The 14,971-nt window shown below is 36.2% G+C and overlaps 1 protein-coding gene across 1 annotated transcript in view; it reads right to left on the minus strand.

Annotated features, from left to right (window-relative positions):
* Positions 1–286: 286 nt before the first annotated feature.
* The window catches only part of ZNHIT6 (zinc finger HIT-type containing 6), a 65,472-nt gene continuing 50,787 nt past the window's right edge, over positions 287–14,971 (minus strand). The window contains exons 9-10 of the mRNA XM_043575478.1: positions 5,127–5,251; positions 287–1,312 (exon numbers count right to left, since the gene is read on the minus strand). Of these exons, the coding sequence (XP_043431413.1) occupies positions 1,272–1,312; positions 5,127–5,251 (166 nt within the window). The 3' untranslated portion in view covers positions 287–1,271. The remainder of the gene's footprint in view (positions 1,313–5,126; positions 5,252–14,971) is intronic.

A 14,971-nucleotide genomic window follows, 5' to 3' on the forward strand; every position in this document is an offset into this window, starting at 1 on the left:
CTTATTTTCTAGGAATCATATTTCCACTATTACTTTTATGGCTAAAGGTCTTGTGGCGTTATTGTATTTGGATTCTCTTCTCCAGTTTTGATCCCAAGTTACACGTATTTGTGTTCTCCTATGCTCATCCTCTCATTATTCTATTTTTTCCACAAGCTTCTTTAATTAATGTCTCTGGCTTCCTTTTGGTCTAAAACTTATTCCAATTATAAACTACAAATGAATTCACCAATGTCCAATTTTATCATTGTTTTCTTAACCATTAAATACACAGATGCAACACAGATGTAATCATCTTTTACTCTTTTATAGCCATATTGCAATTTCATAACTGTATAAATTCCAATAAAACTAGGAAACTTTAATTTCAATATGTGAGATCATAATGTATACAGAGCTGCCATAAGGTATAAATTAAGCCATGTATATACATAAATGCACATATACATTCCAATAACACTTTGAAGAGTTCCAAGTGGTTTTTTTTTCTTTAGTTATTGCTAGATGTTTCAAAACAGCATAAAACTGCTCATCATAACACCCCTGTGTGGTAATGAGGAGAGTGAAATGGGAACAGGATGAAAGGCACAGAATTCATAATAAGACACAGCTCACTGTGCAAACAAGGACACCCAAATTCGTAAGCACCGATGGTTCAAACGATGAGGAGCCACTGATTTTCTGAACTGAATAGAAGAAATAGTAGTTAACAGTATTTTTTCATCCTGTACATGTGACACTCTACTGGATGCTAACCAAGTAAAAGATCCACTCAGTCATGTCAAGAGAATAAGTTACAAAGAATCTCAAAGACGAAAATGGGCAACTGACAGATCAGTTCTCCTGTGGATACAGGATGTGTCACACGGCCTTTATGTTTAGTGAGGTTCTGTTAACAAGGATGCCAATTTTGCAGCAGACACAGGTGATCCTTGGGTCCGGTCTTGCATCAAACTAACAAACAAAAAAGTTTTCAGCCTACAGAATTAAGCATATTAAAACCCTGGGCCTAACTAAAATAAGCACTATGCTGATCAGGTGCAGAAAAAGAGTTCTTAGGAATAAGGGCCTTACAAGTCAATCTAAGAGGCTACATCTTTTTCAAAAAAAATGTTTAGATTTTTAGTTTAGTTTAGATTGTTTAATTACTTTCAGAGAAACAAAAAATTTCAACCACCCGCTGATAATATCCCAGTCATCCAACAGCTAGTCAATGCACAGTCCTCTGCAATTGTCTGGGAATTTTCGCCTTCTTCCTCCAGAAGAAGTGCTCAATTTTCATTGCCAATGTTCTTGGTAGATTCACTTTTCACTGAAAAAAATAAGTAAACATATAGTCAAGTGTTTATACTGATTCTGTTTAGCTTGTACTGTTTTTCCTTCTTCTCTCCTTCCTTCTGATGCATACCAACAGCACTGCTCATGGGGACAGACAAACCATGTCATGTTCCAGGCAGCCGGGATATACAGTTCTGGCCACAATAAAGAGACGATGTCTGAGAGTGGCAATTATATTTTGTGAGGCAACATGCTTCCTGACTCTGTGGAAGACTTGGGAATGGTCACTTCACAGTGTGGTTATGATCCCATATTGGTACCACTGAAAAGATCACTATTATCACATAGGCTGGCCAAGTGTGGTTGGAATAAATTTTTCCATAATTTTTTTTTAACTTAAAATTGAGGGTCAGTATATGCTGAGTGAATGCAGGCTGAGAGAAGACTAGCTAATCGCCTTCTCCTTCCTTTGACAGGAAAGATAGCATACAGCAGAAATGGAGTTCCTTTAAAGGAGCTGTCCTTACTACAGCAAGACTATGATTCACTTACTAAGCTGAGATTCCTTATGGACAGAAACTAGATCTTTCCCCCTTACGTTTACCTCCCAGCGTAGCCTGTCTGCTGAATCAGTATGAATGCAGGTCACTCTTTTTGTTTTGCAATCTGCAAAATGGGAACCAGAATAACAGCTCTATTTCATTGCACAGTGAAGCTAAATGGAAATCCTATATTAAAACACTATGAAAGTTAAGGTTAAAACACTGATTATTTTGCTTCAGGCTTACAGCCATTTATTTCTATTAAAAAGATAAGGGAAATAAAGCTCAGAGGTAAAGTGAATGCTCAAGGGCCCACAGCTTAATAGGAGGTGACGCTGGAATCATAAACCTAGATCTTGCCTCATATTCAATCGCCGAGTTCCTTGGGGTTTGCCGATGTTACCTAGATTTCAGATTGTCCCAGCAACCAAGATGATGTCTCCTGAATCCTTTTTATAAATAAAGCATTGAGACAGGTTCCATCCAAGATGTGGTCCTGATGCTTGTGGAAATTTACAAACTCCAGCAGAGTCCTTTCAAGTGTCTCCATGATAATACAAGTCAGTTGTTTCTTCTCTGGCTTTCTTTGCAATTTATACAAATTTTACTATAGCAACTCTTGCCCTGTAAAGTTTAGATGTCTGTTCGTGTGCCTGAGGTCCATTCTCATCTCCTTACCCCACTGTATCACACACACAGTGAAAGAGAAGAAGAAAAAGTGGAGGGGGTGGGTGGGTGGGGGAAGGAGGAATGAGGGGAGGAGAATGGATGAAAGGATTTATTGGCCCAACAAGGGACTGATGCATGAGTAGCTGCTGTGCTATGTATTTTCACTAATTCAAGTCATCAATCTTGGTTTGGATTCCTTCCTAAAGGCAGAGACGTTTTCTAATTTTGAGTTATCTTAGAACAACAGAGAAATATGTTTTGCTGATATTTTTAAATTAATGGAGCTTTGTAGTATTTGGCATTGCAATTCGGGGAAAACTCTTTGCTTTCTTGAAGTTGCCTGTTTTCTTCTTTTAATAGCACTCCATTCTTTTTTCCTAAGACTGAAATGCAGCATGTTCTTATTAAGTCATTTAAATCTACTAACTTACGTTGGCAAATAGGGATCTGTGAAGTAAGTAACACCATTCTGAGCACTTCCCGCTGGACTGATAAAGATGGTGACCAAGCACACCACATTCCCAATCTACTGGGCTACCTTAACTGCTCAACGTTTTACAGTCAACCTTTTACATTCCTTAAAAAGCAGAAAGCAAACAAACAAAACTTGCCTCTTGCCCATCAATACTGGCAGACTTTTGAAAAAAAAATTATGGCAATCTACAACCGTAACAAACATTATAACAATGATCAAGTGTGAAAACCACTGAATCCCAGCCCAGAAACACATTTTTCCCAAACTAGAAGAGAGACACCTTGTGCTCTGAACTCAAGATCAAAATCCAACATTTTTTCCTCCGGAGAGAGAAAGAATTTCAAGGCTCTCCAAAGAAAATGCCCTGTTCTTATATAACCCTCCTCCAGCATTAAGGGACCACCCTGCCGAACATCCAAAGCTGTTGAGAATGTACAAAGAATCAGATATGTTAAGTGCTCACACAAAGATATGTACGTACGAAAGACCTGGCATTATTTTTAAAGTGTGTGTATTTCTGATGTGACAACAGTGGTATGGTCCTTCAAATCCTGTCAGACTAAGTTTTTTTGCTACAGCAGCTCTAAATGATCCTCTATCCTGAAAGCACCACTTTTTTTTCCTGTAAATAAGTCAAATATCACATACCCCCCCCCCCAAAATAGCAAATTTACTTAATCAGGTTCCAAATATACTACAAAAGTAGACTTTTCTTTTTGCTTCATTACAGGAAGGCTTCCTCAGTGTGCATTCCTAAACAAGGTGAAAGAGGGGCTGTGTGTGCTATGTTTATTTACACAGACATGTTTGCCCTGGCTAGTAACCCACATTACCAAACATCTTTCCCTGAAACCAGCATTTAGAGAGCTATGTGAATTATATTAAGGAAAAAGTAAGATTTTACACAGCTTAAAAAAAAAGCGAAACTGGCCATTTACAACACACTTCTAATTTAATTTGAGAAAATAAAATTGGATATTTTCATTCAAATTGTGAAAGACATAAAGCCAAGAGTTAACCTAAGGATTTAGAGGCCCTTAAGTGATTATCAGAAACTTCATGTTTGCTAGCTAAAAATCCAAGTCAAACTGTGACACTGACAAAGTTTTGCCCACTTTGAAAAATAAAAACTCTGCTATTCATCTTTTGCCAAGAAAAAAAACCTATTATACACATGTAAGAGAACACCTTAAAACAAAGGTTACTGCCTAGTACAGCCTATGATGCTGGCAGAACAATAAATCTAAACCATATATTTCAAATAATTTTATTTAAAAAATAGATTTCAATCCAATCCAAGGATTCAATGGTCCTCTGGAGACTGTTACAATGAAACTTGTCCTGTAACTGTAATTCTTAGCTGAAAGTGGTATCTAATGGTTTAAGCTGAGTAACCTCTCTCCCTTTTTAAAAGTAGTTTCTGAATTTTATTCATCCTTTTTCTGGAGGTGTATTCGGCAACACAAACAGCTTACTTCAATCAGCAGTTGCAAACATGGGTAAGTCATTTTATATACTAAATTTTTACATGTACTATTTCCAGTTTTCATACTTCCTCCCAACTCCACTACTCACCAAAGAAGGTCAGTATCTACTTTTAAAGAATCACAAAAATGACAAAGAAACAAAATCAAAGAAAATAAAACCAGGGGGTTTTAAAAAAGATAAAGGTCAAGGCAACGGCACTAGCTTATTTAAACACAGTCCAAATTTTAACATGATGTTCTTTCAAATATATCCCTTTCTATAATGTGGGATACTAAAAATGTTTTACAATCCCTCATTTTAGGAATCCCTAAAGAGAGAGTTTTTACTAGAGAATAAATTTATTTGTTATTGGACAGACTGTTAAAGACTATTAGCTCAAAAAAAAAGACAAAAACACACAGAACTCCAAGAAGGCAAAGAATGTCCTTTTACAGCCATTCAAACATATTCATCTTAAATTGATTATGACAAGCTTATGTGCTCTCAAACACGACAGAATCAGCAGTCATTCATTTGGTTCCTTACAGAATTAACTGTAGCTATAGAGCAAATTCAGTTAAGTGTGTAAATACAGTGGGAAAACACATATACGAAGAAATAAAGACAGTCACGTAAGTGCTCGGGTTCCCTAGAGTTACTCTAAGTGTTACAGGGACAAACAGATGCACACTTACCTTGGTGAAGAACTTCCATGTCATTACTGGATTCTTTTAATACCACATGTAATGTTGGATACTCAATGATCACTTTGTTCCTCAAATTCTCACGGAGACTTTTGTAAGGATCCAGTTCGTAATATCTTACAATAAAAAAAAAAAAAAAAACAAAAATAAAAAACACCCTTAATATTCAAAGTTACCCATAAATAAAATAGAGTCCCTTCCATTAGAAAATTTTTAAATTTTTTTTTTTTCAACGTTTATTTATTTTTGGGACAGAGAGAGACAGAGCATGCACGGGGGAGGGGCAGAGAGAGAGGGAGACACAGAATCGGAAACAGGCTCCAGGCTCTGAGCCATCAGCCCAGAGCCCGACGCGGGGCTCGAACCCACGGACCGTGAGATCGTGACCTGGCTGAAGTCGGACGCTTAACCGACTGCGCCACCCAGGCGCCCCTAGAAAATTTTTAAATGTTAATGACATTAATAGTTATTTCCTTATAGCATCTCTAAGAAAACCAGGTAAAAGAGCTATTACTATACAGGTTCTAAAATAAAATCAAGAGTATATCAAGTATGACATTAGGAAAGCTTTCGAACAAGTCATTTTCATATCACAAAGAGTAAAACTAACTTTTATGTAATATCTATGTTTAATGTGTGATGAATTCTTCTTGGACAAAAGAATGACTAGCTAAAAATTCAAATTCCTCAAATATCTTTAGTTTGACCTTTAAAGGAAAAACAAACAAACAAACAAAAACCCTATCCCATGATAATTTTCAGTAATATGTGGTGTTAAAATAACTGACTACAAATACTTTTGTAACAAGCTCATTCTAATTATAAATCGTTCCCAGAAATTTATATTACCATACAATTAAATTTGGCCTTCCTTTATCTTCAAATTAAAAACAACAACAACAAAACAAAAAGCAAGTTTAAGTTTCTGGATGAGCCTAAAGCACAAAATTTAAGAAATACGGAGTTTATCAGTCATGGTAACATGACATAGCTGTCAAATGTGCCACAGGTAATTAATTAGATGCTAATATTCTTTATGGTGTGCAACTCTCAAGCCATTACTTAAAAAAACTGTTTTTAGTTGATCAAAGATGCATTCCCCTAACATTCTCCCCCTTGCTTGCTTTCTTGGGTAGCAGGGGAAGCGGCAGAATTTCAGCTAGCTCACTAGGAGTTGCCTATGGGAATGTGTTGGCATGTGAATACTGTCACGTTAAAGAGGAAAAAGTTGAGAACATGTCCACCAGTGTAGCGCAGAAGTTCTCCAACCTTTTTTCTTTCATCTCCACCAATGCCAGATGATATTCACATGCAAAACACACATCCTAGGTGATACCCAGCCTGACAGCTGTTAAGTCCATCCTTTTCTGTCCCACTCAAGAAAACACATTGGATGGAGTACAAGTGATCAAGAATGAAGTGATCCCTGGAATACATTTGAATCTGTGAAGAGTAAATCATTCACAAACTTTGGTATTTCCTAGTTAGTAATAAATTATTTGCACCATAACTCGCAGCTGACTAAGAGAGACACGCAGTGCATGATTCCTCTGCAAGTCTGTCCCATGGAATAGTTTTCAAATAAGGGAAAATGGAAGGGCTTATTATCAAAATGCTCTGATTTCTTTTTCAGAAGAAGGTGACAAGTGACAGAACAACTGTAAAACCAAAACATTACTTATGTTTGCATGACCACATGCCCCACCCCTGGAATTCAATTCTTTGTTTTAGAATTACAGAAAATTTTTTATGTTGAAAAAAAAAAACCCAACTTACTCAGTTTTCCTAAACCAGCCACCCTAGTGCCCATAGGCCACGGAACGCACACATTCTTTTCCCTGTGTAATGTAACACAGATGTGCTTATGATACTTTAAAAGTGGTTCCAGCGTTCAAGGATTAAATGCTTCACATCTTTTAAACATTATTTCCCTTTGAAATAAGCAGTGTTCTTTTAAAAGTTAGCAGTAATTATATATGAGAAAAATGAGATTGAATTAGATATCAAAGTGTAAGATTAACTTTTAAAGTAAAATATAAAACGGATATAACCAAAATTTTCTAAGGAGAAAATATGACTTGAATGTTCAAATAGGAAACTTTCAAGTAGTAGCCTACAAACGCTTGCAGTGAATTATCTTCTGTGTATTTTAAACTGAATCCTAAGACTTCTATTAAGAGACATTTCACAAATATGGGAATGTTTTCTACTTATTTCAGTTTTTGAGAAATAATTTTCATTGTATACTTAACGTTTTAGGTAATCTGTGTAATCCCATTAGGTTTTTCTAGATTTCCAAAGATTAAAAAAAAAAAAAATTCTTCAAAAGCCACATGGTAGCTACAGCCTAATAATCTTGCTGACACAGTATAAAATACATTCCCAGCACAGGAACACCTAGCGATACTTAAAAATCACCATGTAATAAGTTATACACTACTTCAATCTTAAAACTACAATGATTACTTGTTTAGTTAAAAAAAATTTTGGTCCCTCTTTTATGTGTGGAATAGGCACTTTACTTTCTTTTACAAAGCACTTAGCATGCACAAAGATTTCTAAGAACTTATATAATAAATTATTTTTAAAATATTTTATTCAAATACAGTGAAAATCTGGTATGTTGATGGTTCTGATTAGAATCACTGAATTTTCCTTAGTGTTTACCCTAAAATGTCGCAAACTTCTAATCACAGCAATATTGCTATTGAGTGTCAGTAAGCTTTGAGGCCTCAGCTTTCCAGTCTGTTAAAGAGGTTGGACTTCACTAGATAATCTTTTTAGCTGAAATTCTGAACTTCTGTGATTTTTCTACTACTGGTGGTTACTCTTAGTCTACTATTTGCCCGTGATTAAAAAGTAAATTATGTGAACTGTTTATAAAGAAAAGCTATCAAACACATATGGGGTAACATTTTGTGATCTGCATGAAACGAAACAGCAACTTTTAGTGGCTGTTTGGGTTTGGGTCTAACACTTGAATTCCAGTCCTGGCACCATCACTTACTGCTCTGTGATTCTGGACAAGTTACTTTACTTCTTTGACCCCCAGTTTCCACACTTGAAAACTGTTAGCTCACTTACTTAAGCCATAAACAAAACTTTATATTTATATTTACCTAAAATAAAACACATTCTCATGGAAACAAAAGTTCAGAACAGTTTTTTTCTGAGTAACAAAGAATGGCACTTATTCTGTAAGCACAGAAACGCCTATTTCCCTTCTAATGCATTTTACATTTTAAACATAGCCTTACAACTTTCAAACCATTGTTTTAGATCGCATTTACTTCCAGGAGGCTAAAAGTACTTTGAATGTTTCTATTTCTATTATCTTTAGGCAAGGTGTAGAGTCCAGCTTGGCACTGCCTATAACATTCAGTCTTTAGCTCTTTTGCAAGCCATTAAGCTATTGAATCCTAAGGGACAGCTTTATCGTTTTGATATCTTCTCAAACTCTGGAGTTCCCATTATTAGAACGGCTCTGCTACCATAAGACAAACTACTTAGGTTTGGAAGGATTAAGACACCAACATTTGTCTTTTTTTTTTTTTCTTACCCTTAGGGACTCTCTGAGACATTTCCTCTTGTTATTTCACTTGCTTACCCTCACAGGCCTGGTAGCTGACCCTGTACAGGCAGCTTCACAGGGGCACTATAAGGCCAGCATGGCTCAGTAGGCTAAACAGGTGTTACAGTGATTGACATTATATAAATAAAAGTTGTCTTGATATTCAAGGGTATGCTTTTAATCCTGGCTCTGTTACTAACTTTCAAAGAAACTGGCCAAGTTTTCAAACTTCTTCCTCCACTTTATCTACAAATTAGGATTAAAAAACAATTTCTCACAACTCAAAAGAAAAGGAGACAGAATTTAAAAAAAAGTTCTAAACCATTTTATTTCCCATCTGATCACTGACACACCTTACATCATCTCCCTTTCTCCTCCTACAAAATACTGAAACTAAACATGAATACTCTCCAAATTTAACAATCTCCTAGTAGTCCCTAAGTGACAGACCTTTTTCCACTAAAAAATAAAGTCACTGGATGAGGTGACCACCAAGATGACTCCAGCTTTATAATTCTGCAAGTGTAGACATATGCCTCCTCATTCAGAAAGCTCAATAGTTCAGAACTGCAGTGGTAAATGATTCTAGTCTATCCATGGTATGACAGCTATGGGATGTGGTAAAATAAAGTGACCAATTACACATTTTAAAACTTAAGGAGGGTCTTACAAGGCTCTTACTTGTTCTAGATGCCATTTGTTCAGTCCTTTCTGATCCTTACTGGAAGCTCAATTACTTTTAAATCCAGAGGCTTGGGCTCCAATCCTAAGATCCTTAAGGCGCTTAAGGTCCTTAAGATCTGTGACTCCTTAAGGATGCTCAGCTTTCTTCATCAGTACCATGGAAAAGTTATCTAGCTTGTAAAGATTAAATAAGTGAATTTAACAGCTGAAAATGTTTCTAAAGTGGAACTTGCCCAACTAGTATCAGTAATAACTTTTTATACTCCACAAAGATTTTATATAGCACCTCTAGCAGGGATATGACACATTTAGGAATTATGTTCATGATCTATGACAAGACTAGTTAGTAGGAGAAGTATGAACTTGTAGAGACAAACAGACCCAAGTCCAAATTCAGGCTTTGTAAGTATAAACTGGTTTCTTTATGTAGGTCAATTTCTCAGAGCTTATTAAGCTTACTATCTTGTAGATAGGATACATACTATTACAATTAGTAATACATGTGGAAACGCTGTAAGCACTTATTCATCAATTAATTCCTCAAATATTTATTGTTTACCACATACAGGTAGTCTGCTAGATAACAAAAGGTCATAGAAATAAAACCCAGTTTGTTGAGGGCACCAAAGAAACAATTATCACATTTCATTGGGACAAGTGTCATGATAGAAATCTAAAGCTAAGCAGACACTCAAAAAAACATTCTTTGTTCCTTATCCACCTGAAGATGCTCTTACAGGCTGCACAGTGCCTTTGATATCTAGGCACTTCATTTGCTAACCCTAGCTACCTGTTTTTATCTGGTTCTTTTTTTTTTTAACGTTTATTTATTTTTGCGACAGAGACAGAGCATGAACGGGGGAAGGTCAAAGAGAGAGGGAGACACAGAATCTGAAACAAGCTCCAGGCTCTGAGCAGTCAGCACAGAGCCCGATGCGGGGCTTGAACTCACATACCGCGAGATCGTGACCTGAGCCGAAGTCGGACGCTTAACCGACTGAGCCACCCAGGCGCCCCTTTATCTGGTTCTTAAAATCCCTCCGCCTTCAGGGATTTTTTTCCTAATTAACACAGGGAATTTTAATTAGCCTTACTCTTGTTAACAAGACATATTTCATCTGGTACTAAGTTGAATGTAAGAGTATGAATAGTACAGACTCTTAATCTTCAATTTTTATTAGGAAGTAACACTTTGCAAAATATGGTGACCAGCTTCTTCAGAGAAACTTTTGTTAAAGGTTAAATAGTTCATGAATTAACTATACCACAGAATTATATTACTTTAGAGTTGGCAAGAACTTACTCCAGTTGTTTTTTGTTTTTTTTTTTTTTTTCCCTTTGGTCTTTCAGCTAAGGGCAATGAAGCCCTGAGAAATTAAGTATCTTGCAGAGGGTCACATATGGAAATGCATAAAGCAGATCTTGAGTTCCTTCACTCTACTGTTTGCTTGTTCATTTATTTGTCACTCAATACCTGTTTACTGAGGGTCTGCCATATACCAGATACTGTTCAAGGCACTGGGAAAATAGTGGTGAACTATTAGGTATTCACTCGAGGTGAAGGATGAAGGCTTCCCAGGAAGAAAGTAATGTACAAGGTAGAGTCAGGAATAAGCTGGGTGTCCACAGGACTGAGTGGAGAATAGATATGGGAATATATATAGAATTCATAGTTTTGGTACTTATAAAAAAATTAGGCACCTGGGTGGCTCAGTCAGTTGAGCGTCCAACTCTTGATTTTGGCTCAGGTCATGATCCCAGGGTCATGGGATCAAGCCCTGCATTGGGCTCTGCACGGAACTTATAGCTTGCTTAAGATTCCTCTCTCCCGCTGCCCCTCTCCCTGGCTCGCTTTCACTCTCTCTCTCTCAAAATAAAATAAATTTTTAAAAATTTTAAAAAAGGAGAGAGAGGTTTGGTTAGAGGGGAGGCTGAAGCTCTTTGGCTAATATGAAATATCTGAAATCACCTAGAAATTTCAACTAATCAAGTTATTCCCTCCGAAGAGTATATAAAGTTGGTTACCAATTACCATATAACTAGAATGTATAAATTTAGATTAACACTGAGAATTAAAATATACTTCCAAAGCTTTTAGAGAAAATTCTCATTTTATGTTTCACATAATTCCCATAATTCTTCAACAATCAATACAGTATATATTTGAAATGAGATCATCACTATGGAAACTGCAGACTTACAATCTGCTAAGAAATGACCATCATATCACTTTGGATCTACTCTTCAGTACAACCTCTCAAATTAAAATTCTCAGGGTCAGAGCTACTGAAACTTGGATAGCTGTGCTTGCATCTGTCCTGTAAACACTAACCCAGCTGTGGCAACTAGGTAAGCATCAGCTTTCCTACAGCTAACTACAGTTCTTACCATAAAACTGCTTCAAGCAGGATGCCACACAAAGCCCACTGGACATATCTTCTCTGATAAAAATATTTAGTGCTCTATGTATTTCCTTTATTATGTATGGACATTCTTCAGGTTGATTCTAACACTTTCTAGTCTTCAAATGATCTCTTGCTTCCTTTGTTCTCGAGTCTATATCCAAACTGTGACCAAAATGTGACCACTTTGAGCACATACTCATCTTGATCATGACTCTATGAAAAATAATCAACAATCCCAGAAAGGTATAACAAAGAACTGGGGTGGTTTTACATAATCTAAGAACATGGTTTATGTCCATTTATGGCATGTGCTATATTGCAGAGAACAGACCAATGCACTGGAGATAAGCAGGCCTAGGTTTGGATTTAGGTATCACCATTTGGTGGTTACAAAGCTGCAGGCAGCACTCTCTGTAAAATTATAATATGTGTAAAATCTATAATGCATGAATAACATAATGTATACGTATAATGTATACAAAATGCTTACCAAAGCACTAAAAAACAGTAGGAGGCACTCATTAAGAGGTTGTTAGTAATACTATGCTTCCTAAAGATGTCTTTTTGCCTCTAGATTTAACCTTGATTTTAACTCACCCTTGCAGCAAACATTTTTTTGTGTTTGGGAAAACTTATTCAGGATCTTCACACTTTTTTGCTTATATTATGACCTAAAATAGTTTTGGAAAACAAGGATACTTTTTTATATTTTTAAATAGACATCTAAAACTTCATTTAAAATCTTTATTCACAAGTTTAAATAAAAGAACAGAATTTATCGTGTGGTGGAAAAACTGATGATTTAAAATGAAAATGTTACATCACTCCTAAGTAAATTCACTCGAATCGAAATATCATAGCAATGTGATATCAGTATCATCCATTTAAAAGATAATATGAACAAGTTCTTCCTCAACAGTCAGATCTTATATGGTTTCTTCTCCTTGAACTTGTATTTCCACTCCAGTTCTCCAAAGAATTTTATTCTGAATAATACATTTGTGTTTAAAAATCTTTTATTGATTACCCATTCATACTTTTCTGTATCAAAAATGTGTATGTAAGCTAAAAATTTAATTTTATTACCTGTGACTTTAATGCTTTAAATGTTACAATTTCTTCTGGATGGAGTAATTTTTGACAATTAGTATAAAATTGGTCAAAACACAAACATACAACAATTGAAGTAAAATTTTACTGGAAATGCATCTCTTAATGTGATGGGCAAGCATGGATGACGGCGTCTTCTACTACATGCAAATTTGTTTACTACTGATTCTTAGATTAAGTAATTTACTCCACTTGTCTCTGCAGTACTCATTAATAGAATCGAATTTGAAAAGGAAAAGGAAAAAATTTAAGTGATCCCATCTAGAGAGCCCGCTGCTGTTATTTACTAACATCACAGTTACTTTCAAGGGATCTAACTAAAAGGCAGCAGTGGAGCCTGCCATTTTCACAGGACATCTGAAAGCAGCTGATGCTGTTCTCAGACATGCTGGAATCCCTTTAATGTTCTCTGATAATGTATTTAATTCTGTGCCATTATTCTCAAAATAATGTTAACTTCCAAGATCTTCAGTTTTCTAACAGCAGGACATTTTTAAAAGTCCCAGTTTTTTTTTTTTAATTTTTTTTCAACGTTTATTTATTTTTGGGACAGAGAGAGACAGAGCATGAATGGGGGAGGGGCAGAGAGAGAGAGGGAGACACAGAATCGGAAACAGCCTCCAGGCTCTGAGCCATCAGCCCAGAGCCCAACGCGGGGCTCGAACTCCCGGACCGCGAGATCGTGACCTGGCTGAAGTCGGACGCTTAACCGACTGCGCCACCCAGGTGCCCCAAAAGTCCCAGCTTTTAACCACATACTGTAAATTTCTTATGTAGAGTATCTTCAAAGTACATTTCCCAATTATTTTCTGTAAGCCTGAAATAAGATAATTTAATTTTCTACTTCTGGTTCAATTCAGCAAAGGATAAAGATTAATATCTTTAAAGATGTCAGAATCTGATTTCAATAAATCCAACTTAAAATCAAATTACTTATTTCTTTATACAGCTTCAATAATCCAACTGAATAAACACTTACCAAATGCTTATTATACAGAAAATATGCTAGATACTGTATGGGAACCAAAACGTCCTCAAGGAGTTTACACCCTTGCCAGTGTTTCTCAAAGTATGATCACAGGCATAACTTAAGAGGCAGAGGATGTAAAAAAAAAAAAAAAAAAAAAAAAAAAAATGCCGGTTTCTGGGTCCTATGTGAGACTGACTAAAAGAGGCTATGAGGGTAGGCTGGAAATTCATATTTCCAACAACTGTCTCAAATGATTATGACGAACACTGAAATGTGAGAAGCACTGTTCTGAGAAAAGAAGAAATACAGGTTAAATGCTCAGCTGGGGAAATGTTTATGGTAAGAAGGGATACTGGCTAATAGGGATATGGGCCAGGTGGAAAGCAAGGAGGGATGTGGCAGGGCTATGAGGAGATTTGGGCAAGAGACCAGGCTCTTAGAATCAACTAAGGCTGAGAGGTGGTATCCTGCAGACAGAGTTGAGAATCTAAGAAGTCAGAATCTGAGTGAGTTACATGAACTGGACATCAGGTCTGCTCTCAGGTAGAAAAGGTCTTTGCTTTCTGGGAATTGCGTGTTAGTAAAAGAGGTCAGGTGGATCTCATTTGAGGCCTTCACACAGGCAAAACCAATTTCTCTAAAGTGACACACAAAAAAGTATCCTACCTCTTTAACTTCACTGTAAATGATTTTTAAAACATTTCATGTTACAGATCCAAAGAAAGTAATCTTAGTTTTTATTTAAAAAACATCCTCTCAGCCTGGAAATAAAATCATCCAAGAAAAAGAACTCATACTTTTGCTGGTTGCTTTTCAAAAAAAAAAGGAAGAAAGAAAGAAAGAAAAAGGTGTTCCAAAAATTATTAAATACAACCAGTACACTATGAAACAACAGAATCTGTGCATGTACAATAGGGTAGTATCCCCAAGAAGAGTAACAATCTTCTGTGATGTTCATTAAGTCAAAACTTAAATAATACTTTAGTTTGGCTTGGGTTTAAAATCTAAAGTCTCGACTTCATGTGCCAATCTTTGGAAGCAGAGTGATGGCAATTGGGGTGTGCTTCCATAAAAATAGGACAAGTCTGGAGTGTCT

This window comes from Prionailurus bengalensis, chromosome C1, assembly GCF_016509475.1.
Source record: "Prionailurus bengalensis isolate Pbe53 chromosome C1, Fcat_Pben_1.1_paternal_pri, whole genome shotgun sequence".
Lineage (NCBI taxonomy): Eukaryota > Metazoa > Chordata > Mammalia > Carnivora > Felidae > Prionailurus > Prionailurus bengalensis.